General features: G+C 65.5%; 3 protein-coding genes across 8 annotated transcripts; 2 read left to right on the top strand and 1 right to left on the bottom strand.

Annotated features, from left to right (window-relative positions):
* Positions 1 to 1,147: 1,147 nt before the first annotated feature.
* LOC138756028 (collagen alpha-1(I) chain-like) lies at positions 1,148 to 9,124 on the top strand. Its single transcript, XM_069922711.1, has 6 exons — positions 1,148 to 2,138; positions 2,888 to 3,571; positions 5,023 to 5,339; positions 7,604 to 7,951; positions 8,705 to 8,898; positions 9,073 to 9,124. The coding sequence occupies exons 1-6, from the start codon at positions 1,148 to 1,150 to the stop codon at positions 9,122 to 9,124; spliced, it is 2,586 nt and encodes an 861-aa protein (XP_069778812.1).
* Positions 9,125 to 12,163: 3,039 nt separating this feature from the next.
* LOC138756921 (zinc finger protein 436-like) lies at positions 12,164 to 14,924 on the bottom strand. 2 transcript variants are annotated; one of them, XM_069923335.1, is made up of 2 exons: positions 14,339 to 14,924; positions 12,164 to 12,667 (listed from the first exon to the last, which is right to left on the bottom strand). In XM_069923335.1, exons 1-2 carry the CDS (start codon positions 14,922 to 14,924, stop codon positions 12,555 to 12,557), a joined length of 699 nt encoding a protein of 232 aa, XP_069779436.1. In that variant the 3' UTR covers positions 12,164 to 12,554. The 2 variants fall into 2 exon arrangements, with proteins under 2 accessions (XP_069779436.1, XP_069779435.1); XM_069923334.1 differs by lacking the exon at positions 12,164 to 12,667 and having other exon boundaries at positions 14,008 to 14,924.
* Positions 14,925 to 16,661: 1,737 nt separating this feature from the next.
* On the top strand, positions 16,662 to 24,327 carry LOC138756919 (zinc finger protein 420-like). 5 transcript variants are annotated; one of them, XM_069923330.1, is made up of 3 exons: positions 16,705 to 16,745; positions 21,503 to 21,612; positions 22,372 to 24,327. In XM_069923330.1, the coding sequence occupies exon 3, from the start codon at positions 22,374 to 22,376 to the stop codon at positions 23,631 to 23,633; it is 1,260 nt and encodes a 419-aa protein (XP_069779431.1). In that variant the 5' UTR covers positions 16,705 to 16,745; positions 21,503 to 21,612; positions 22,372 to 22,373; the 3' UTR covers positions 23,634 to 24,327. The 5 variants fall into 5 exon arrangements, with proteins under 5 accessions (XP_069779427.1, XP_069779432.1, XP_069779431.1 ...); XM_069923329.1 differs by lacking the exon at positions 21,503 to 21,612 and adding an exon at positions 21,900 to 22,039 and having other exon boundaries at positions 16,712 to 16,952; XM_069923332.1 differs by lacking the exon at positions 21,503 to 21,612 and having other exon boundaries at positions 16,712 to 16,952; positions 21,900 to 23,547; positions 24,126 to 24,327.
* The last annotated feature ends 555 nt before the right edge of the window (positions 24,328 to 24,882 follow it).

Below are 24,882 nucleotides of genomic sequence, written 5' to 3'. Positions count from 1 at the left end.
GGGCCGGATGGGAGGGGGACAGGGGCTGCCCGGACCGAGGGGAGGGGGGACAGGGGCAGCCTGGGCTGGATGGGAGGGGGACAGGGGCTGCCCGGACCGAGGGGAGGGGGACAGGGGCTGCCCGGGCCGGATGGGAGGGGGCCAGGGGCTGCCCGGGCCGGATGGGAGGGGGACAGGGGCTGCCCGGGCCGGATGGGTGGGGGACAGGGGCTGCCCGGACTGGATTGGAGGGGGACAGGGGCTGCCAGGGCCTGATGGGAGGGGGACAGAGGCTGCCCGGCCCGGATGAGAGGGGGACAGGGGCTGCCCGGACCGAGGGGGGACAGGGGCTGCCTGGGCCGGATGGGAGGGGGACAGGGTGCTGCCCGGACCGAGGGGAGGGGGACAGGGGCTCCCCGGGCCGGATGGGAGGGGGTCAGGGGCTGCCCGGACCAGATGGGAGGGGGACAGGGGCTGCCCGGACCGGATGGGAGGGGGACAGGGGCTGCCCGGGCTGGATGGGAGGGGGACAGGGGCTGCCTGGGCCGGATGGGAGGGGGACAGGGGCTGCCCGGACCGAGGGGAGGGGGACAGGGTCTACCCGGGCCGGATGGGAGGGGGACAGGGGCTGCCCGGTCCGGATGGGAGGGAGTCAGGGTATGCCTGGGCCGGATGGGAGGGGGTAAGGGGCTGCCTGGGCCGGATGGGAGGGGGTTAGGGGCTGCCTGGGCCGGATGGGAGGGGGACAGGGTCTGCCCGGACCGAGGGGAGGGGGACAGGGGCTGCCCGAGCCGGATGGGAGGGGGGACAGGGGCTGCCCGGACTGAGGGGAGGGGGACAGGGGCTGCCCGGGCCGGATGGGAGGGGGACAGGGGCTGCCCCGGCCGGATGGGAGGGGGTCAGGGTCTGCCTGGGCCGGATGGGAGGGGGTCAGGGGCTGCCTGGGCCGGATGGGAGGCGGTCAGGGGCTGCCTTGGCCGGATGGGAGGGGGACAGGGGCTGCCCGGGCCGGATGGGAGGGGGGACAGGGGCTGCCCGGACCGAGGGGGAGGGGGACAGGGGCTGCCTGGGCCGGATCGGAGGGGGACAGGGGCTGCCCGGACCGGATGGGAGGGGGACAGGGGCTGCCCGGGCTGGATGGGAGGGGGACAGGGGCTGCCTGGGCCGGATGGGAGGGGGACAGGGGCTGCCCGGACCGAGGGGAGGGGGACAGGGGCTGCCCGGGCCGGATGGGAGGAGCGGCTGCCCGGTCCGGATGGGAGGGTGTCAGGGGCTGCCTGGGCCGGATGGGAGAGGGTCAGGGGCTGCCTGGGCCGGATGGGAGGGGGTCAGGGGCTGCCTGGGCCGGATGAGAGGGGGACAGGGTCTGCCCGGACCGAGGGGAGGGGGACAGGGGCTGCCTGAGCCGGATGGGAGGGGGACAGGGGCTGCCCGGACCGAGGGGAGGGGGACAGGGGCTGCCCGGGCCAGATGGGAGGGGGACAGGGGCTGCCCCTGCCGGATGGGAGGGCGTCAGGGGCTGCCTTGGCCGGATGGGAGGGGGACAGGGGCTGCCCGGGCCGGATGGGAGGGGGACAGGGGCTGCCCGGACCGAGGGGAGGGGGACAGGGGCTGCCTGGGCCGGATGGGAGGAGGACAGGGGGCTGCCGGACGGAGGGGAGGGGGACAGGGGCTGCCTGGGCCGGATCGGAGGGGGACAGGGGCTGCCCGGACCGGATCGGAGGGGGACAGGGGCTGCCCGGGCCGGATGGGAGGGGGACAGCGGCTGCTTGGGCCGGATAGGAGGGGGTCAAGGGCTGCCTGGGCCAGATCGGAGGGGGACAGGGGCTGCCCGGACCAGATGGGAGGGGGACAGGGGCTGCCCGGGCCGGATGGGAGGTGGACAGCGGCTGCCTGGGCCGGAAAGGAGGGAGTCAAGGGCTGCCTGGGCCGGATGGGAGGGGGACAGGGGCTGCCCGGACCGAGGGGGACAGGGGCTGCCCGGGCCGGATGGGAGGAGGACAGGGGCTGCCCAGGCCGGATGGGAGGGGGACAGGGGCTGCCCGGGCCGGATTGGAAGGGGACAGGGGCTTGGCTGTGCCGGATGGGAGGGGGACAGGGGCTGCCAGGACCGAGGGGAGGCGGACAGGGGCTGCCCGGGCCGGATGGGAGGAGGACAGGTGCTGCCTGGGCCGGATGGGAGGGGGACAGGGGCTGCCCGGACCGAGGGGAGGGGGACAGGGGCTGCCCGGGCCGGATGGGAGGGGGACAGGGGCTGCCCGGACCGAGGGGAGGGGGACAGGGGCTGCCTGGGCCGGATCGGAGGGGGACAGGGGCTGCCCGGACCGGATGGGAGGGGGACAGGGGCTGCCCGGGCTGGATGGGAGGGGGACAGGGGCTGCCTGGGCCGGATGGGAGTGGGACAAGGGCTGCCCGGACCGAGGGGAGGGGGACAGGGGCTGCCCGGGCCGGATGGGATGGGGGGCTGCCCGGTCCGGATGGGAGGGGGTCAGGGGCTGCCTGGGCCGGATGGGAGGGGGTCAGGGGCTGCCTGGCCGGATGGGAGGGGGTCAGGGGCTGCCTGGGCCGGATGGGAGGGGGACAGGGTCTGCCCGGACCGAGGGGAGGGGGATAGGGGCTGCCCGGACCGAGGGGAGGGGGACAGGGGCTGCCCGAGCCGGATGGGAGGGGGGACAGGGGCTGCCCGGACCGAGGGGAGGGGGACAGGGGCTGCCCGGGCCGGATGGGAGGGGGACAGGGGCTGCCCCGGCCGGATGGGAGGGGGTCAGGGGCTGCCTTGGGCGGATGGGAGGGGGACAGGGGCTGCCCGGGCCGGATGGGAGGGGGACAGGGGCTGCCCGGACCGAGGGGAGGGGGACAGGGGCTGCCTGGGCCGGATGGGAGGGGGACAGGGGCTGCCCGGACCGAGGGAGGGGGGACAGGGGCTGCCTGGGCCGGATCGGAGGGGGACAGGGGCTGCCCGGACCGGATCGGAGGGGGACAAGGGCTGCCCGGGCCGGAAGGGAGGGGGACAGCGGCTGCCTGGGCCGGATAGGAGGGGGTCAAGGGCTGCCTGGGCCAGATCGGAGGGGGACAGGGGCTGCCCGGACCGGATGGGAGGGGGACAGGGGCTGCCCGGGCCGGATGGGAGGTGGACAGCGGCTGCCTGGGCCGGATAGGAGGGGGTCAATGGCTGCCTGGGCCGGGGAATGGGGAAGTGGGGGACAGGGGCTGCCAGGGCCGGATGGGAGGGGGACAGGGGCTGCCCCGACCGAGGGGAGGGGGACAGGGGCTGCCCGGTCCGGATGGGAGGGGGACAGGGGCTGCCCGGGCCGGATGGGAGGGGACAGGGGCTGCCTGGGCCGTATAGGGGGTCAAGGGCTGCCTGGGCCGGATGGGAGGTGTCAGGGGCTGCCTGGGCCGGATGGGAGGGGGACAGGGGCTGCCCGGACCGAGGGGAGGGGGGACAGGGGCAGCCTGGGCTGGATGGGAGGGGGACAGGGGCTGCCCGGACCGAGGGGAGGGGGACAGGGGCTGCCCGGGCCGGATGGGAGGGGGCCAGGGGCTGCCCGGGCCGGATGGGAGGGGGACAGGGGCTGCCCGGGCCGGATGGGTGGGGAACAGGGGCTGCCCGGACTGGATTGGAGGGGGACAGGGGCTGCCAGGGCCTGATGGGAGGGGGGACAGAGGCTGCCCGGCCCGGATGAGAGGGGGACAGGGGCTGCCCGGACCGAGGGGGGACAGGGGCTGCCTGGGCCGGATGGGAGGGGGACAGGGGCTGCCCGGACTGAGGGGAGGGGGACAGGGGCTCCCCGGGCGGATGGGAGGGGGTCAGGGGCTGCCCGGACCAGATGGGAGGGGGACAGGGGCTGCCCGGACCGGATGGGAGGGGGACAGGGGCTGCCCGGGCTGGATGGGAGGGGGACAGGGGCTGCCTGGGCCGGATGGGAGGGGGACAGGGGCTGCCCGGACCGAGGGGAGGGGGACAGGGGCTACCCGGGCCGGATGGGAGGGGGACAGGGGCTGCCCGGTCCGGATGGGAGGGAGTCAGGGTATGCCTGGGCCGGATGGGAGGGGGGTAAGGGGCTGCCTGGGCCGGATGGGAGGGGGTTAGGGGCTGCCTGGGCCGGATGGGAGGGGGACAGGGTCTGCCCGGACCGAGGGGAGGGGACAGGGTCTGCCCGGACCGAGGGGAGGGGGACAGGGGTGCCCGAGCCGGATGGGAGGGGGACAGGGGCTGCCCGGACTGAGGGGAGGGGGACAGGGGCTGCCCGGGCCGGATGGGAGGGGGACAGGGGCTGCCCCGGCCGGATGGGAGGGGGTCAGGGTATGCCTGGGCCGGATGGGAGGGGGTCAGGGGCTGCCTGGGCCGGATGGGAGGCGGTCAGGGGCTGCCTTGGCCGGATGGGAGGGGGACAGGGGCTGCCCGGGCCGGATGGGAGGGGGACAGGGGCTGCCCGGACCGAGAGGAGGGGACAGGGGCTGCCTGGGCCGGATCGAAGGGGGACAGGGGCTGCCCGGACCGGATCGGAGGGGGACAGGGGCTGCCCGGGCCGGATGGGAGGGGGACAGCGGCTGCCTGGGCCGGATAGGAGGGGGTCAAGGGCTGCCCGGGCCGGATCGGAGGGGGGACAGGGGCTGCCCGGACCGGATGGGAGGGGGACAGGGGCTGCCCGGGCCGGATGGGAGGGGGACAGGGGCTGCCCGGGCCGGATGGGAGGGGACAGGGGCTGCCTGGGCCGGATGGGAGGAGGACAGGGGCTGCCCGGACCAAGGGGAGGGGGACAGGGGCTGCCCGGGCCGGATGGGTGGGGGACAGGGGCTGCCCGGACTGGATGGGAGGGGCACAGGGGCTGCCAGAGCCTGATGGGAGGGGTACAGGGGCTGCCCGGCCGGATGGGAGGGGGACAGGGGCTGCCCGGACCGAGGGGAGGGGGACAGGGGCTGCCCGGGCCGGATGGGAGGGGGTCAGGGGCTGCCGGGCCGGATGGGAGGGGGACAGGGGCTGCCCGGGCCGGATGGGAGGGGTACAGGGGCTGCCCGGGCCCGATGGGAGGGGGACAGGGGCTGCCCGGGCCGGATGGGAGGGGGATAGCGGCTGCCCGGGCCGTATGGGAGGGGGTCAGGGGCTGCCCGGGCCGGATGGCAGGGGGACAGGGGCTGCCCGGGCCGGATGGGAGGGGGATAGCGGCTGCCCGGGCCGCATGGGAGGGGGTCAGGGGTTGCCTGGGCCGGATCGGAGGGGGACAGGGGCTGCCCGGACCGGATGGGAGTTGGACAGGGGCTGCCCGGGCCGGATGGGAGGGGGACAGGGGCTGCCCGGGCCGGATGGGAGGGGACAGGGGCTGCCTGGGCCGGATAGGGGGTCAAGGGCTGCCTGGGCCGGATGGGAGGGGGACAGGGGCTGCCTGGGCCGGATGGGAGGAGGACAGGGGCTGCCCGGACCGAGGGGAGGGGGACAGGGGCTGCCCGGGCCGGATGGGTGGGGGACAGGGGCTGCCCGGATTGGATGGGAGGGGGACAGGGGCTGCCAGAGCCTGATGGGAGGGGGGACAGGGGCTGCCCGGCCCAGATGGGAGGGGGACAGGGGCTGCCCGGACCGAGGGGGAGGGGGACAGGGGCTGCCCGGGCCGGATGGGAGGGGGTTAGGGGCTGCCCGGGCCGGATGGGAGGGGGACAGGGGCTGCCCGGGCCGGATGGGAGGGGTACAGGGGCTGCCCGGGCCCGATGGGAGGGGGATAGGGGCTGCGCGGGCCGGATGGGAGGGGGATAGCGGCTGCCCGGGCCGTATGGGAGGGGGACAGGGGCTGCCCGGGCCGGATGGGAGGGGGGATAGCGGCTGCCGGGCCGGATGGGAGGGGGTCAGGTGTTGCCTGGGCCGGATCGGAGGGGGACAGGGGCTGCCCGGGCCGGATGGGAGGGGGACAGGGGCTGCCCGGGCCGGATGGGAGGGGACAGGGGCTGCCTGGGCCGGATAGGGGGTCAAGGGCTGCCTGGGCCGGATGGGAGGGGGACAGGGGCTGCCTGGGCCGGATGGGAGGAGGACAGGGGCTGCCTGGGCCGGATGGGAGGGGGACAGGGGCTGCCCGGACCGAGGGGAGGGGGGACAGGGGCAGCCTGGGCTGGATGGGAGGGGGACAGGGGCTGCCCGGACCGAGGGGAGGGGACAGGGGCTGCCCGGCCGGATGGGAGGGGGCCAGGGGCTGCCCGGGCCGGATGGGAGGGGGACAGGGGCTGCCCGGGCCGGATGGGTGGGGGACAGGGGCTGCCCGGACTGGATTGGAGGGGGACAGGGGCTGCCAGGGCCTGATGGGAGGGGGACAGAGGCTGCCCGGCCCGGATGAGAGGGGGACAGGGGCTGCCCGGACCGAGGGGGGACAGGGGCTGCCTGGGCCGGATGGGAGGGGGACAGGGGCTGCCCGGACCGAGGGGAGGGGGACAGGGGCTCCCCGGGCCGGATGGGAGGGGGTCAGGGGCTGCCCGGACCAGATGGGAGGGGGACAGGGGCTGCCCGGACCGGATGGGAGGGGGACAGGGGCTGCCCGGGCTGGATGGGAGGGGGACAGGGGCTGCCTGGGCCGGATGGGAGGGGGACAGGGGCTGCCCGGACCGAGGGGAGGGGGACAGGGTCTACCCGGGCCGGATGGGAGGGGGACAGGGGCTGCCCGGTCCGGATGGGAGGGAGTCAGGGTATGCCTGGGCCGGATGGGAGGGGGTAAGGGGCTGCCTGGGCCGGATGGGAGGGGGTTAGGGGCTGCCTGGGCCGGATGGGAGGGGGACAGGGTCTGCCCGGACCGAGGGGAGGGGGACAGGGGCTGCCCGAGCCGGATGGGAGGGGGACAGGGGCTGCCCGGACTGAGGGGAGGGGGGACAGGGGCTGCCCGGGCCGGATGGGAGGGGGACAGGGGCTGCCCCGGCCGGATGGGAGGGGGTCAGGGTCTGCCTGGGCCGGATGGGAGGGGGTCAGGGGCTGCCTGGGCCGGATGGGAGGCGGTCAGGGGCTGCCTTGGCCGGATGGGAGGGGGACAGGGGCTGCCCGGGCCGGATGGGAGGGGGACAGGGGCTGCCCGGACCGAGAGGAGGGGACAGGGGCTGCCTGGGCCGGATCGAAGGGGGACAGGGGCTGCCCGGACCGGATCGGAGGGGGGACAGGGGCTGCCCGGGCCGGATGGGAGGGGGACAGCGGCTGCCTGGGCCGGATAGGAGGGGGTCAAGGGCTGCCCGGGCCGGATCGGAGGGGGACAGGGGCTGCCCGGACCGGATGGGAGGGGGACAGGGGCTGCCCGGGCCGGATGGGAGGGGGACAGGGGCTGCCCGGGCCGGATGGGAGGGGACAGGGGCTGCCTGGGCCGGATGGGAGGAGGACAGGGGCTGCCCGGACCAAGGGGAGGGGGACAGGGGCTGCCCGGGCCGGATGGGTGGGGGACAGGGGCTGCCCGGACTGGATGGGAGGGGCACAGGGGCTGCCAGGGCCTGATGGGAGGGGTACAGGGGCTGCCCGGCCCAGATGGGAGGGGGACAGGGGCTGCCCGGACCGAGGGGAGGGGGACAGGGGCTGCCCGGGCCGGATGGGAGGGGGTCAGGGGCTGCCCGGGCCGGATGGGAGGGGGACAGGGGCTGCCCGGGCCGGATGGGAGGGGTACAGGGGCTGCCCGGGCCCGATGGGAGGGGGACAGGGGCTGCCCGGGCCGGATGGGAGGGGGATAGCGGCTGCCCGGGCCGTATGGGAGGGGGTCAGGGGCTGCCCGGGCCGGATGGCAGGGGGACAGGGGCTGCCCGGGCCGGATGGGAGGGGGATAGCGGCTGCCCGGGCCGCATGGGAGGGGGTCAGGGGTTGCCTGGGCCGGATCGGAGGGGGACAGGGGCTGCCCGGACCGGATGGGAGTTGGACAGGGGCTGCCCGGGCCGGATGGGAGGGGGACAGGGGCTGCCCGGGCCGGATGGGAGGGGACAGGGGCTGCCTGGGCCGGATAGGGGGTCAAGGGCTGCCTGGGCCGGATGGGAGGGGGGACAGGGGCTGCCTGGGCCGGATGGGAGGAGGACAGGGGCTGCCCGGACCGAGGGGAGGGGGACAGGGGCTGCCCGGGCCGGATGGGTGGGGGACAGGGGCTGCCCGGATTGGATGGGAGGGGGACAGGGGCTGCCAGGGCCTGATGGGAGGGGGACAGGGGCTGCCCGGCCCGGATGGGAGGGGGACAGGGGCTGCCCGGACCGAGGGGAGGGGGACAGGGGCTGCCCGGGCCGGATGGGAGGGGGTCAGGGGCTGCCCGGGCCGGATGGGAGGGGGACAGGGGCTGCCCGGGCCGGATGGGAGGGGTACAGGGGCTGCCCGGGCCCGATGGGAGGGGGATAGGGGCTGCCCGGGCCGGATGGGAGGGGGATAGCGGCTGCCCGGGCCGTATGGGAGGGGGACAGGGGCTGCCCGGGCCGGATGGGAGGGGGATAGCGGCTGCCGGGCCGGATGGGAGGGGGTCAGGTGTTTGCCTGGGCCGGATCGGAGGGGGACAGGGGCTGCCCGGGCCGGATGGGAGGGGGACAGGGGCTGCCCGGGCCGGATGGGAGGGGACAGGGGCTGCCTGGGCCGGATAGGGGGTCAAGGGCTGCCTGGGCCGGATGGGAGGGGGACAGGGGCTGCCTGGGCCGGATGGGAGGAGGACAGGGGCTGCCCGGACCGAGGGGAGGGGGACAGGGGCTGCCCGGGCCGGATGGGTGGGGGACAGGGGCTGCCCGGACTGGATGGGAGGGGGACAGGGGCTGCCAGGGCCTGATGGGAGGGGGACAGGGGCTGCCCGGCCCAGGGGGACAGGGGCTGCCCGGACCGAGGGGAGGGGGACAGGGGCTGCCCGGGGCCGGATGGGTGGGGGACAGGGACTGCCCGGACTGGATGGGAGGGGGACAGGGGCTGCCCGGGCCTGATGGGAGGGGGACAGGGGCTGCCCGGCCCGGATGGGAGGGGGACAGGGGCTGCCCGGACCGAGGGGAGGGGGACAGGGGCTGCCCGGGCCGGATGGGAGGGGGTCAGGGGCTGCCCGGCCGGATGGGAGGGGTACAGGGGCTGCCCGGGCCCGATGGGAGGGGGACAGGGGCTGCCCGGGCCGGATGGGAGAGGGACAGGGGGCCTGCCCGGGCCGGATGGGAGGGGACAGGGGCTGCCTGGGCCGGATAGGGGGTCAAGGGCTGCCTGGGCCCGGATGGGAGGGGGACAGGGGCTGCCTGGGCGGATGGGAGGAGGACAGGGGCTGCCCGGGCCGGATGGGAGGAGGATAGCGGCTGCCCGGGCCGGATGGGAGGGGGTCAGGGGTTGCCTGGGCCGGATGGGAGGGGGACAGGGGCTGCCCGGGCCAGATGGGAGGGGGACAGGGGCTGACCGGGCCGGATGGGAGGGGTGATAGCGGCTGCCCGGGCCGGATGGGAGGGGGTCAGGGGTTGCCTGGGCCGGATGGGAGGGGGACAGGAGTTGCCTGGGCCGGATCGGAGGGGGACAGGGGCTGCCCGGACCGGATGGGAGGGGGACAGGGGGCTGCCCGGGGACCGGATGGGGAGGGGGACAGGGGCTGCCCGGGCTGGATGGGAGGGGACAGGGGCTGCCTGGGCTGGATAGGGGGTCAAGGGCTGCCTGGGCCGGATGGGAGGGGGACAGGGGCTGCCTGGGCCGGATGGGAGGGGGACAGGGGCTGCCCGGACCGAGGGGAGGGGGACAGGGGCTGCCCGGGCCGGATGGGAGGGGGTCAGGGGCTGCCCGGGCCGGATGGGAGGGGTACAGGGGGCTGCCCGGGCCCGATGGGAGGGGGACAGGGGTTGCCCGGGCCGGATGGGAGGGGGATAGCGGCTGCCCGGGCCGGATGGGAGGGGGACAGGGGCTGCCCGGGGCCGGATGGGAGGGGGATAGCGGCTGCCCGGGCCGGATGGGAGGGGGGTCAGGGGTTGCCTGGGCCGGATCGGAGGGGGACAGGGGCTGCCCGGACCGGATGGGAGGGGGACAGGGGCTGCCCGGGCCGGATGGGAGGGGGACAGGGGGCTGCCCGGGCCGGATGGGATGGGACAGGGGCTGACTGGGGCCGGATAGTGTGTCAAGGGCTGCCTGGGCCGGATGGGAGGGGACAGGGGCTGCCTGGGCCGGATAGGGGGTCAGGGGTTGCCTGGGGCCGGATCGGAGGGGGACAGGGGCTGCCCGGACTGGATGGGAGGGTGACAGGGGCTGCCCGGGCCGGATGGGAGGGGGACAGGGCTGCCCGGGCCGGATGGGAGGGGACAGGGGCTTGCCTGGGCCGGATAGGGGGTCAAGGGCTGCCTGGGCCGGATGGGAGGAGGACCGGGGCTGCCCGGACCGAGGGGAGGGGGACAGGGGCTGCCCGGGCCGGATGGGTGGGGGGACAGGGGCTGCCCGGACTGGGATGGGAGGGGACCAGGGGCTGCCCGGGCCTGATGGGAGGGGGGACAGGGGCTGCCCGGCCCGGATGGGAGGGGGACAGGGGCTGCCCGGGACCGAGGGGAGGGGGACAGGGGCTGCCCGGGCCGGATGGGAGGGGGTCAGGGGCTGCCCGGGCCGGATGGGAGGGGTACAGGGGCTGCCCGGGCCCGATGGGAGGGGACAGGGGCTGCCCGGGCCGGATGGGGGGGGGGAGGGGGATAGCAGCTGCCCGGGCCGGATGGGAGGGGGATAGCGGCTGCCCGGGCCGGATGGGAGGGGATAGCGGCTGCCCGGGCCGGATGGGAGGGGGGACAGGGGCTGCCCGGGCCGGATGGGAGGGGGACAGGGGCTGCCCGGGCCGGATGGGAGGGGGGATAGCGGCTGCCCGGGGCCGGATGGGAGGGGGTCAGGGGTTGCCTGGGCCGGATGGGAGGGGGACAGGAGTTGCCCTGGGCCGGATGGGAGGAGGACGAAGTCCCCGCGGGCATCGATGCCGCTCGCCCCGCCCCGTGGGACCAGGCCGTTGTTGACGCTGACCACGATCTCATGGGCCTGTGACGTCAACGCGTTCACGCCTGAGCCGGCTCCGGCCATCACGTGATGGGGCGGCCGTTGCACGGGAGGTGGGGCGGAGGGAGCTGTCAATCAGAGGAGCAGGGGCAAGGTGGATAAAGGGGCGAAGGAGAGTGAGGTCAAGGGGGAATAAAGGGGGGTAAGGGGAGGGGGTTAAGGGGGGGTGAAGGGAGGGGGTCAAGGGGGTGTGAAGGGGAGGGGTGAAGGGGAGGGGGTGAAGGGGAGGGGGTCAAGGGGAGGGGGTCAAGGGGGAGGGGGTCAAGGGGGGTGAAGGGGAGGGGGTCAAGGGGGGTGAAGGGGAGGGGGTCAAGGGGGGGATAAAGGGGTGAAGGGGAGGGGGTCAAGGGGGGATAAAGGGGTGAAGGGGAGGGGGTCAAGGGGGGATAAAGGGGTGAAGGGGAGGGGGGTCAAGGGGGGATAAAGGGGTTGGAGGTGGTTCAAGGGGGAATAAAGGGGCAGAGGGAGTCAAAGGGGGTGAAGGGGAGGGGGTCAAGGGGGAATAAAGGGGCAGAGGGCGTCAAGGGGGTATAGAGGGGGTCAAAGGGGGGTGAAGGGGAGGGGGTCAAGGGGGATAAAGGGGTCGAGGGGGTCAAGGGGGATAAAGGGGTGAAGGGGATGGGGGTCAAGGGGGAGTAAAGGGGCAGAGGGGGTCAAGGGGGGATAAAGGGGAGGGGGTCAAAGGGGGTGAAGGGGAGGGCGTCAAGGGGAGGGGGTCAAGGGGGGATAAAGGGGTGAAGGGGAGGGGGTCAAGGGGGGATAAAGGGGTGAAGGGGAGGGGGTCAAGGGGGAATAAAGGGGCAGAGGGAGTCAAAGGGGGTGAAGGGGAGGGGGTCAAGGGGGAATAAAGGGGCAGAGGGCGTCAAGGGGGGATAAAGGGGAGGGGGTCAAAGGGGGTGAAGGGGAGGGGGTCAAGGGGGATAAAGGGGTGAAGGGGATGGGGTCAAGGGGGAGTAAAGGGGCAGAGGGGGTCAAGGGGGGATAAAGGGGAGGGGGTCAAAGGGGGTGAAGGGGAGGGGGTGAAGCGGATGGGGTCAAGGGGGAATAAAGGGGCAGAGGGGGTCAAGGGGGATAAAGGGGTGAAGGGGATGGGGTCAAGGGGGAATAAAGGGGCAGAGGGGGTCAAGGGGGGGATAAAGGGGTGAAGGGGTAGTGTTTTAAAAGAATACATGCATGACTCAAGTAAACGAGACCTGATTTACCCAGATCTGTGTGTGTCATTATTTCACGTCCAACAGCCACCACTATGTTTTCCGTGTCAACACCAGAGCTGATCCCCAAGGAAAACCATTGGTCACAGTCTCCCGCAAAGACAATGCCTAATTCAATGTCGTGCATGTGTATGTGACGGTTTCTCTCTCTCTCCCCCAGAGAAACACTGTTTGATCTGATTGTACAGTCAGGTGATATTGAACTCGAACTCAGTGCATGTACTCACACCTGTGGGGCCCAAGGTTTGGACGTTCTCTCCAATTCCTGAAATGGGGACACGGGAATCCAGCAAGATGGATGAGGGGAAGGTGGAGAGTCAGGGGTGGACTTTCTCCAGACGAGATTTGAACCAAGAGCCGTGAGCTCACATGGGTGAACTGGACCACCCGCTGATCGAAGATATTCAAACCCACATGGGGATCCAGCAGTGAAGGAGATCAAACGAGAAGCCCACAGATGCTGGGAAGCTGGAGCAGGGCGCAGAGTGCTGGGAGAATTCAGTGGGTCGGGCAGCATCTGTGCAACAAAATCAACAATCAACATCTCAAGCAGGAACCCTTCACCCGAAAAATGGGCTGGGTGTTGGGGAAGGGGCATGGGCTGGCCGGTGACAGGTGGCAGGAGGAAGAAGCAAGGGCCATGAGGTGATGGAGGGGGAGGGAGTAAAGGGGCAGAGGGCTGAGAAAGGTGCATTCTAATTGGTGGAAGGGAAGGTGGTCCGGGGGAACGAGGAGGAAAGGGACCAGAGAGATGGTTAAGCAAGTTAGAGGGTGTGTGGGGCAATGAAAACTGAGAGGGGGGGGGGTAACAGGCTGGTACAGGTGGTAGGGAAAGAAGCTGAGAGATGATGGGGAAGAGGACAGAGGGCCATGATGGTGGGAACATGTTGGAAGGGTTCACGAAGCAGTAAGTCCTGGGCATGTAATAGTGTAAACTATAGAATTCACACAGGGAAAAAACACACACAAACCCACAGACACAGACACACACACAAAGCAATAACACAAATCACACATACATTAGACCTTGGGTAATAGATAATCGCACCTCCTGATTGTGAAGCAAGGGTCAAACAATCGATACCTGCCCCCCTCTCCATACAACAAGCAGGTATAGCACACCGATGACACACAAAAGTCTGCAGACACTGTGATTGTAGTAAAAACACACAGGGATCAGGCCCGAAACATGGGTCATTATAGATGTTGAGTGACCTGCTGAGTTTCTCCAGTATCGCTCTGCAGTCCCAGCGTCTGCAAACTCCCCTATTTAACTTTACTCAGAGGGTGGGAGGGGGCACATGGAGTTGCCAGAGGAACTGGCATGGAGCTGCCAGAAGAAGTAGTGGAGGTGGATGAACTTAGAAGATATATATTCATGAACATGGATCAGAAGGGTGTAACAGGTGTGTAGGCCAAATGGGGCAACACAAACAAGCTGGGGTGAAGGGTCTTCTTTATGTGCTGCACAACTTTATGACCTATCAAGGCTGATCAGCGACGTAACTCTGAATGCCCACCCAAACTCCATGCCCCTTGGTTCGGAAAACATTCATTCACCTTGAGTTTCCAAATTACAGTTTATGAAACACCCATCCCCACTTGTGGCAAAGGTTTCCACCCCCCCCCCCCCCCACCCAGGTACTGCTCCTCAAATGGCAAGGCTCCCTCATCCAGATTCAACCAGACCCCTTGTCACCAGAGGAGGGAGAAGCTCTTAGTTGCCTTAAAGTCAATGGGACTGGGCAGAATAATAGTTCAACACAGAATAGATGGGCCAAATGACCTGCTTCTGTACAGTTCTGTGGTTGAGCAGCAGAAAGACCATTCACTATTCAACAGACAATCTGCTGGATGTTCAAGGTCCAGGTCATTTAATTGGCATGTGCCAAGTACATTAATCTGCATGACGGTTACAGGATGTTAAGATCAGCTAGAATGGGGACAGGACGTTGGACACAGTCCGACCCTGGTTAGAACAACAGGAGTGAGGGGTCAGATCAGCCACAGAATCTGGCTCATTTGTGGACCCGCTGGTGCTTCAACAGGCTGGCTGACTGGGTGAAGTTCTTGCCACAGCTGAAGCAGCTGAAGGGCCTCTCTCCAGTGTGGACCCGCTGGTGGGTCCTCAAGTTGGAGGACTGGGTGAACCCCTTGCCGCACTCAGGGCAGATGAACGGTCTCTCACCGGTGTGAACCCGCCGGTGTTTCTCAAGGCTGGACCTGTTGGTGAAGGCCTTCTTGCACTCGGGGCAGATGAAAGGCTTTTCCCCGGTATGGTCTCGCTGATGGGTCTGCAGGTCAGACGACTGGGTGAAGCCCTTGCCACAATCAGGGCAGACAAACGGCTTCTCCCCGGTGTGGACCCACTGGTGTCTCAGCAGGTTGGAGGTCTGGGTGAAGCCCTTGCCGCACTCAGGGCAGGTGCAGGGCCTCTCCCCGGTGTGCATCCGCTGGTGTATCTCAAGGTTCGACCTGTTCGTAAAACCCTTCTCACACTTGTGGCAGGTGAATGGTCTCTCCCCGGTGTGGACCCGCTGGTGCCTCCGTAGGTCGGATGTGTGGGTGAACCCCTTCCCGCACTCAGGGCAGATGAAGGGCCTCTCCCCAGTGTGAACCCGCTGGTGGGACAGCAGATGGGACGACTTGGTGAATCCCTTGCCACACTCTGGGCAGGTGAAGGGTCTCTCCCCAGTGTGGACCCGCCGGTGTATCGTTAACTGGCTCAACCATTTAAAGTTCTTGCCACAATCGGAGCACTGAAGTGGGTTCATCACTGTGGGGATGAGAGAGTGTGACCAGGAGATAAATCAATGCAGTCTGGGCACACAGCGTGTGCCCAGCGCGATGGAGGTTCCTGGAGAGCTGGGCAGCAGGATAAATCCACACCAAGGTTGGGACTCGGGGATAAGCGATCTCTTGCCGGGCGGTGCAAGCCCCAGATCCACGGGAGCCACCCTATCCGGGAACCAGCACTCCGCTCTGTTCCGGGACTGTTACGGGAACTGCAGCTCCGTTCAGGGATACTCCGCTCGGGGACCCAGCACTCCGTTCCTGAATACTCCGCTCCGGGATCCAGCGCTCCAATCCAGGATACTCCGCTCCAAGACCCAGCGTTCTGTTCCGGGATACTCCGCTCCAAGACCCAGCGTTCTGTTCTGGGATACTCTGCTCTGGGACCCACCGTTCCGTTCCGGAATCCTCCGCTCTGGGACCCGGCGCTCCGTTCCGGGAAACTACGCTCCGGGACCCAGCGCTCAGTTGCAGAATCCTCCGCTCCGGAACCCAGTGTTCCGTTCCGGGATGCTCCGCTCTGGGATACTCCGCTCTGGGACCCAGCGCTCCGTTCTTTAATATTCCGCTCCTGGACCCAGCGCTCCGTTCCTTAATACTCCGCTCTGGGATCCAGCGCTCCATTCCTTAATACTCCGCTCCAGGACCCAGCGTTCCATTCCGGAATCCTCCGCTCCGGGACGCTCCATTCCGGGATACTCCGCTCCGGGACCCAGTGCTCAGTTCCTTAATACTCCGTTCCGGGACTCAGTGCTCCGTTCCTTAATACTCCGCTCCGGGATCCAGCGCTCCGTTCCGGAATCCTCCGCTCCGGGACGCTCCGTTCCGGACCAAGCGCTGAATCACCTTCGGTCCCTGACAAGGGCCGAGAGCTTTTGCGTAACCCACGTGCCATGACGTCACTTCTTGTACGCCTGCGCGCTCCCTGCTTTCATGTTGATAGGGTGCTTTTTTGGCCGAAGAGATTTCTGGGTAACGGTCATCGCCATTAAAGACATTGAGCGATTGTCTTTGAACAAAGCTGGTCTCAGAAAAAGTCTGAAGTTCTGTCATTTAGGACAATACATCTCAAAGGCCAAGTTCTGCTCCAGACATTCGAAACCCCCTTTTATTTAATTCTACAACCCAGCTGCATCAGGCCCTCCCCTCTCTGAGTCCCCTCTCCATTTCTGATCTAAACTCTGCCCCTGACCGATCATATTTGCAGACACAAGGCCAGGTTTCACTTGTCCACTGATCGCTTTCACCTCGACATTTCCACCACCTCTGCACCATTTCACTGTCATGTGGATGAGCATAAATTTTCCACGTGTGAATCTGGGGAAGATGCTGCCATTCAACCCAGCACAACCTCAACTTCCATTGCCTGGAACACAGCAGAGTTTTTTTTAACCTATATCGACAATTCATCACGTCTCGTCTCATCTCTGTATTGTCACCTGGCTGAGTTCATCAGATGATGGGAACCTCGTCTCTGTCCCGTCACCCGACTGAGTTCATCGTCCGATGGAAACGTCGTCTTGTTCCCCTCCCCTTGTCCCCCCACCCCGTTCCCCTTCTCTTTCTCAGGGCCCGATTCCATCCAGAAAAGCCCCGGGAAGCCCATGTGCGCATGCGCAGGGACTGCCCGGCCGTGGCCCTTCTCTGATTGACAGCTTCTTTTGCCCCTCCTCCCCGGGCTGCGGCCGCCCCGTCGCGTGACGTCCGGGCTCGGTTCAGACATGGGCGCGTTGACGTCACCAGGTCCGTCAGCGTCGTTTCCTCAGCAACGGGCCGGTCCACGGAGGAGGCCGCGGCCAGAGGTGAGACTCGTCCCGGGCGGGCGAGGGTTTCCCGAGTGTCCGGGGCACGGGCCTGGCCATCGTTGGAGCCGGTGCTGCCGGGGGGTGAGCGGCAGCGGGACCGGCCGGGGCTTCGTTCCTCACAGTCGGGCCGGGAAGGGACGGGACGGCGCCTCCTGTCACACGTGGGGGGATCCGGGAGAAGGGTCCCTGACAACGGCCTGGCCAGTATGTGCCCCCCCCCCCCCCCCCCACGGGCAGCACGGATGGGAGGGACAGCAGTCGGAGGGCAAAGGAGGGGGTCGTGGGAGGGAGGGAGAGCGGTGGGTGGGGGTGGTGGTGGGGGGAGGGGAGGAGAAGGACGGGGGGGGATGGGGGGGAGGAGAAGGACAGAGGGGGGATGGGGAGGAGGAGAAGGACAGAGAGGGGATGGGGGGAGGAGGAGAAGGACAGAGGGGGGATGGGGAGGAGGAGAAGGACAGAGGGGGGATGGGGAGGAGGAGAAGGACAGAGGGGGGATGGGGGGAAGAGGAGAAGGACGAGGGGGGATGGGGAAGAGGAGAAGACAGAGAGGGGATGGAGGGGGAGGAGAAGGACAGAGGGGGGATGGGGAGGAGGAGAAGGACAGAGGGGGGATGGGGAGGAGGAGAAGGACAGAGGGGGGATGGGGGGAGGAGGAGAAGGACGAGGGGGGATGGGGGGAAGAGGAGAAGGACAGAGAGGGGATGGAGGGGGAGGAGAAGGACAGAGGGGGGATGGGGAGGAGGAGAAGGACAGAGGGGGGATGGGGAGGAGGAGAAGGACAGAGGGGGGATGGGGAGGAGGAGAAGGACAGAGGGGGGATGGGGAGGAGGAGGAGAAGGACAGAGGGGGGATGTGGAGGAGCAGTAGGACAGAGGGGGATGGGGAGGAGGAGAAGGATGAGGGGGGATGTGGGGGAGGAGGAGAAGGACAGAGGGGGGATGGGGAGGAGGAGAAGGACAGAGGGGGGATGGGGAGGAGGAGAAGGACAGAGGGGGGATGGGGAGGAGGAGGAGAAGGACAGAGGGGGGATGTGGAGGAGCAGTAGGACAGAGGGGGATGGGGAGGAGGAGAAGGACAGAGGGGGGATGGGGAGGAGGAGAAGGACAGAGGGGGGATGGGGAGGAGGAGAAGGACGAGGGGGGATGGGGGGAGGAGGAGAAGGACAGAGAGGGGATGGAGGGGGAGGAGAAGGACAGAGGGGGGATGGGGAGGAGGAGAAGGACAGAGGGGGGATGGAGAGGAGGAGAAGGACGAGGGGGGATGGGGGAGGAGGAGAAGGACAGAGAGGGGATGGAGGGGGAGGAGAAGGACAGAGGGGGGATGGGGAGGAGGAGAAGGACAGAGGGGGGATGGGGAGGAGGAGAAGGACAGAGGGGGGATGGGGAGGAGGAGAAGGACGAGGGGGGATGGGGGGAGGAGGAGAAGGACAGAGGGGATGGAGAAGGACAGAGGGGGGATGGGAAGGAGGAGAAGGACAGAGGGGGGATGGGGAGGAGGAGAAGGACAGAGGGGGGATGGGGAGGAGGAGAAGGACGAGGGGGGATGGGGGGAGGAGGAGAAGGACAGAGAGGGGATGGAGGGGGAGGAGAAGGACAGAGGGGGATGGGGAGGAGGAGAAGGACAGAGGGGGGATGGGGAGCAGGAGAAGGACAGAGGGGGGATGGGGAGGAGGAGAAGGACGAGGGGGGATGGGGGGAGGAGGAGAAGGACAGAGAGGGGATGGAGGGGGAGGAGAAGGACAGAGGGGGGATGGGGAGGAGGAGAAGGACAGAGGGGGGATGGGGAGGAGGAGAAGGACAGAGGGGGGATGGGGAGGAGGAGAAGGACAGAGGGGGGATGCGGAGGAGGAGAAGGACAGAGGGGGGATGGGGAGGAGGAGGAGAAGGACAGAGGGGGGATGTGGAGGAGCAGTAGGACAGAGGGGGATGGGGAGGAGGAGAAGGATGAGGGGGGATGTGGGGGAGGAGGAGAAGGACAGAGGGGGGATGGGGAGGAGGAGAAGGACAGAGGGGGGATGGGGAGGAGGAGAAGGACAGAGGGGGGATGGGGAGGAGGAGAAGGACGAGGGGGGATGGGGGGAGGAGGAGAAGGACAGAGAGGGGATGGAGGGGGAGGAGAAGGACAGAGGGGGGATGGGGAGGAGGAGAAGGACAGAGGGGGGATGGAGAGGAGGAGAAGGACGAGGGGGGATGGGGGGAGGAGGAGAAGGACAGAGAGGGGATGGAGGGGGAGGAGAAGGACAGAGGGGGGATGGGGAGGAGGAGAAGGACAGAGGGGGGATGGGGAGGAGGAGAAGGACAGAGGGGGGATGGGGAGGAGGAGAAGGACGAGGGGGGATGGGGGAGGAGGAGAAGGACAGAGGGGATGGAGAAGGACAGAGGGGGGATGGGAAGGAGGAGAAGGACAGAGGGGGGATGGGAGGAGGAGAAGGACAGAGGGGGGATGGGGAGGAGGAGAAGGACGAGGGGGGATGGGGGGAGGAGTAGGACAGGGGGGATGGGGAGGAGGAGAAGGACGAGGGGGATGGGGGGAGGAGAAGGACAGAGGGGGGGATGGGGAGGAGGAGTAGGACAGAGGGGGGATGGGGGGAGGAGGAGAAGGACGAGGGAGATGGGGGAGGAGGAGAAGGACAGAGGGGGGATGGGGAGGAGGAGTAGGACAGGGCGGGATGGGGAGTAGGACAGGGGGGGATGGGGAGGAGGAGTAGGACAGGGGGGGATGGGGAGTAGGACGAGGGGGATGGGGAGGAGGAGTAGGACAGAGGGGGATGGGGGGAGGAGGAGAAGGACAGAGGGGGGATGGGGAGGAGGAGTAGGACAGGGTGAGGGGTGGACAGAGGGGGAGGGGCGGAGAAGAAGGACGGGGGTGTAGTGGGGGAAGGGGAGGAGGAGAAGGACGGGGTGGTGGTGAGGGGAATGTGGAAGGAGGGGAGGGTGGAGGAGAAGGACAGGGGTGAGGATGTCATGGGGGGGAGGAGGAGGAGGAGATGGACAAGGTGGGGATGGGGAGGAGGAGGAGTAGGACAGAGGGGATGGAGGGGGAGGAGAAGGACAGAGGGGGGATGGGGAGGAGGAGAAGGACAGAGGGGGGATGGGGAGGAGGAGAAGGACGAGGGGGGATGGGGAGGAGGAGAAGGACAGAGGGGTGATGGGGAGGAGGAGAAGGACAGGTGGGATGGGGAGGAGGAGAAGGACGAGGTGGATGGGGGGAGGAGGAGAAGGACAGAGGGGGGATGGGGAGGAGGAGAAGGACGGGGTGGTGGTGAGGGGAATGTGGAAGGAGGGAAGGGTGGAGGAGAAGGACAGGGGTGAGGATGTCATGGGGGGGAGGAGGAGGAGATTGTTGAGGTGGGGGAAACGGAGGAGAAGTGCGGGGGTTGGTGGAGGTTGGGGGAGGGAAGGAGGAGGAGAAGGATGGGGTGGTGGTGGGTGGAGGAGGAGGGTGGGGGTGGAGGGAGGGTAGGAGGAGAAGGATGGGGAGTGGTGGTGAGGGGAGTGTGGAAGGAGGTAAGGGTGGAGGAGTAGGATGGGGAGGGGAGGAAGTGGAGATGGACAGGGGCGAGGGTGTCATGGGAGCGAGGGGAGGAGGAGGAGATGAATGGGGTGAGGGGAACGGAACATGCAGCACAGAAAATAGAGTTTTAGTTTCAGTGACCTGTACCTAGTCCATTCCACTCTCATCCACACACAAGTCCAAATTTTTCTTAAATATTAAAATAAGCCCACACTCATCACTTTAGCTGGCAGCTCATTCTGAACTCCCACTACTCTCTGTGTGAACAAGTTCCCCTAAACATTTCCTTTTTCACCTGTAACCCGTGTCTTCTGGTTTGTATCTCACCTCCATGGAAAAAGCCGACCTATATTTACTTTGTCTAAACCTTTTATATTCCTGAAGTCCCAGCAACATCAATATTCCCAGATTTTCTGTGTCGTCCTGCACTCCTCAGCGCTCTACTATTTATCATGAACATCCTAACGTACTTTGTAATTTTAAAATGCAACACCTCATACTTGTCTGCATTAAATTCCATCTGCCATTTTTCCAGCTGATCCAGTTCCCTCTGCAAGTTTTGAAAACCATAGTCACTGTCCACAATGCCTCCAATCTTTGTTTAATCTGCAAACTGATCCTATTTACCACATTATCATTCCAGATCACTGACAGAGATGACAAACGACAATGGCCCCAGCTCTGATCTCTGAGACACACCTCTAGTTACAGGTCTCCAGTCTGAGAAACAATTATCCACTTCCACTCTGGCTTCTCCCACATTGTCATTGTTGAATGCAATTTATTACCTCACATGAATACTGAGCATCTGAACCCTCAAGACTAACTTCCCATGTAGGACCTTGTCAGCATTCTTCGTAACCTCCCCAAAAAACTCGATAAGATTGGTTAAACACAACCTACTATGCATAAGCCATGTGACTTTTCCCTAATCAGTCCCTGGCCATCCACATATTTCCTGTTAGATTGAAGGGTGGGTCAAAAGTTTGAGAGAGCCATGGTTTTCAGGGATATTGGAAACTTGGTTCAAAAAAAGAGGGAGACCTACAATAAATATAAAAAAACTAGGAAAAAAGATGTTTGGAGAATACGCTAATGTCCCTCAAGCTGCAAGTGAATATCTTCTTGTCAGGCCTTGGGGATTTATCCACCTTCATTTGGTTTCAAGAACCCAAGCACCTCCTCCTCTTTAATCTGTGTTGGTTCCATAAATTCACTGCTTGTTTTCCTTGTATCACAAGTCTCTGTGTCAGATTCCTGAGTAATGAAAATCGTTCAAGATCTCCCCATCTCTTGTGATGGGATACTGAAAGGCCTGGATATGGAGGACGTGGAGTGGATGTTTCCTTTGGTGGGGGAGCCTGCGACCAGTGGGCACAGCCTCAGAATTCAAAACGTCCCTTTAGAACAGAGAGGAGGAATTTCCTTACCCAGACAGTGATGAATTTATTACTGCGAGTGGCAGTGGAGGCCGATTCACTGGGGATAATTAAGGTGGTGGTTGGAAGGGAATCAAGGATTGGGGGAGAAGGCAGGAGAATGGGGTTGAAAAGGATAGTAAATCAGCCATGATGGAATGGCAGAGTGAGTTTGATGGGCCAAATGACCTATCCCACTTATGATTTTATTGTATTACAGTCAGGAACAGACATCGCGTCCGTGAACTTTGCATAATTGGGAGAGATTTCCTCACCTGGATTTTAAATCAGCCCCTGTGTGTCAGAGACAACCCCAGCTCCTGCAGCCTGGCCATCACTTTCCCCACCTACATTTCCAAGGTGAGGCATTGCTCATTGCCCATAAATCTTCTGATTAATGGAGGCTTCTCTGACCACAATGCCCTGCACTCAACAAAGGGCTCTGCAGGCACCGTTCTGAGCACCGTGCATGCACCTTCCGGGGGAATTCGGAGGGCTCCCGTGGTTCTGGGGCTTGTAACGCCTGGCTAGTGGATGCTTCTACCCCGGTTCTGACCTTAGTCCCAGCCTTGATGTTAATTTAACCCACTGCCCATCTCTCTGGGAGCTTTCATTGGGCTGAGCCTGTGCTGTATGCCCCAGGGCAGGACTGCGTTGATTTAACTCCTGGTCACACCCTCTTGTCCCCACAGCGATGGACCCATTTCAGTGCTCCGACTGCGGGAAGAATTTTAATGGGTTGAGTGAGTTAACGAAACACCAGCGGGTCCACACCGGGGAGAGGTTCTTCATCTGCCCCGAGCGCGGCAAGGGCTTCACCCAGATCTCTGACCTGCGGAGGCAACAGCGGGTCTACACCGGGGAAAAACTGTTCACCTGTCCCGAGTGCAAGAAGGCCTTCACCAACAGGTCCAACCTTGAAATACACCGGCGGGTCCACACCGGGGAAAGGCCCTTCACCTGCCCCGAGTGTGGCAAGGGCTTCAGCGAGCAATCAAACTTGTTGACCCACCAGAAGATGCACAACAGTGACAGGCCATTCGTCTGCCCTGATTGCGGGAAGGGCTTCATCCAGTCTTCTTACCTGCTGAGACACCAGAAGATTCACAGCGGTGACAGGCCCTTCATCTGCCCTGAGTGTGGGAAGGGCTTCATCCAGTCCTCCCATCTGTTGACCCACCAGAAGATTCACAGTGGTGACAGGCCATTCATCTGCCCGGAATGCGGGAAAGGTTTTACCCAGTCCTCTGACCTGTTGAGACATCAGAGGTTCCACACCAGGGAGAGGCCATTCACTTGCCCCGAGTGCAGAAAGGGGTTTGCCCAATTGTCCAGCCTGAGGACCCACCAGCAGCGTCACACTAGGGAAAGGCCGTTCACCTGCTCTGAATGCGGGAAGGGCTTCACCAAGTCCTCCCACCTGCTGACCCACCAGAGGTTTCACTCTGGGGAGAGACCATTTGCCTGCCCCGAGTGCGGGAAGGCATTCACCCAGTCCTCTCACCTGCTGACCCACCAGCGGGTTCACACCAGGGAGAGGCCATTTGTCTGCCTCCAGTGTGGAAAGGGGTTTGCCCGGACCTCCAACCTGCTAGCCCACTTGCGGGTCCACTCCAGGGAGAGGCCATTCGTCTGCCCTGAGTGCGGAAAAGGGTTCGCCCAATCTTCCAATCTGCTGGCCCACCAGCGAGTCCACACTGGGGAGAGGCCATTCATATGTCCCAAGTGCGGGAAGGGCTTCACCCAGTCCTCCCACCTCCTAATCCACCAGCGGGTCCACTCCAGGGAGAGGCCGTTCACCTGCTCCAAGTGCTGGAAGGGGTTCACACAGTCCTCCAACCTGCTGATCCACCAGCGGGTCCACACTGGTGAGAGGCTGTTCACCTGCTCCGAGTGCAGGAAGGGGTTCACCCAGTTGAACAGCCTGGTGAAACACCAGCAAGTTCATATATAAATTTTGCAGAGTGTGGAATATTTAAACATCACTCACTCAAACACCAGGAGGGACTAGAATTTTGGTTCTTGAGGCAACAAATCAAAACAGGTTTTGATTTTGTTGTCAATTTGCAATTTGTTTTCAGGTTCAAGTTTATTGTCACTGTCCAAAGGTGCAGTGAGGAAGTTTGTTTTGGAGCAGCCTAGCTAGGCATCCTGCATATAGTCCAACAAATAAGTCACAGTGCAGGCTTACAGGGACAGATCAGTTGGGACAAGGCAAAAGCAGCTTTATTTTACGTGCGAAGATCATTCAAGAGCCTGATCACAGGGGAGAGGAACTGTCTGTGAATCTGGTGGTGTGTGATCTCTTCTCCTGAGGGAGGGGGAGGGTAAAGGGAGTGGGTCTGGGGAGAGGGACTCTGTTAATATGTTGGTTGCTTTTCAAAGGCAGCGGGAAGGGAAGGGGGAGTGGATTCTCTCTGTCAATGTTAGTGTTTGTGATTAGCAGGGTTGAAGGCTCTCGCCCCATGAAACCCATGCTGCCCAATTACCTGACCAATCACAGGGGGAACGAACACACTCCTTTCAGGCAGGATTGGATTCGAGCCTGGGTCGTTGGTGCTTTAATCATGTTTTGTTACTATGCCACCCAATGACAGGAACTGAGTCATCTCCTGGATCTGGACCAAATAAAGTAGCTGTGTTTGAAACTATGTCTCACCCCCTTGTATCTCTGTAACACACTCAATGGCAAGAACAAAGACAAGGCCATTCAGTCCAGCTGGGGCCACTCTGGGAGCATCCTGCTATCTCCCCTCCTGTCAGGGTTTCTGCTTCATACCAGCCCCCAACCACCTCACCCTGCTGGAATACTCTCCACTTTCTTCCTCCTCTCTGTGCTCACTGAGTTTATGCTTCTAGACAGCTGCACTGTTCACCTCAAGGTAAGAAACAGGAGCAGGAGTTGGCCATCCGGCCCCTCGAACCTGCTCTCTTATTCAATAAGATCATGATTGGACTCAACTCCACTTACTCACCCATTCTCCATAACCTTTAATTTCCCAATCTGTTAAAAATCTATCAACTGCGTCTTAAATACTTTCAACAAGGCAACCAACACTGCTCCACTTCAGGAGGAAGTCAGGAGAACACGATTCAGTTTTTGTCAAGGGCTGAGTAGTGAGAGGCTCAAGAACTTCAAATTCCTCAGTATCAACATCTCTGAGGATCTGTCCTGGAGCCTCCATGTTGATGCAATCATTATG

This window comes from Narcine bancroftii, chromosome 3 (assembly GCF_036971445.1).
Source record: "Narcine bancroftii isolate sNarBan1 chromosome 3, sNarBan1.hap1, whole genome shotgun sequence".
NCBI lineage: Eukaryota > Metazoa > Chordata > Chondrichthyes > Torpediniformes > Narcinidae > Narcine > Narcine bancroftii.
Note: the sequence above shows the minus strand (reverse complement) of the source record. Positions and strands in the feature narration are given on the sequence as shown.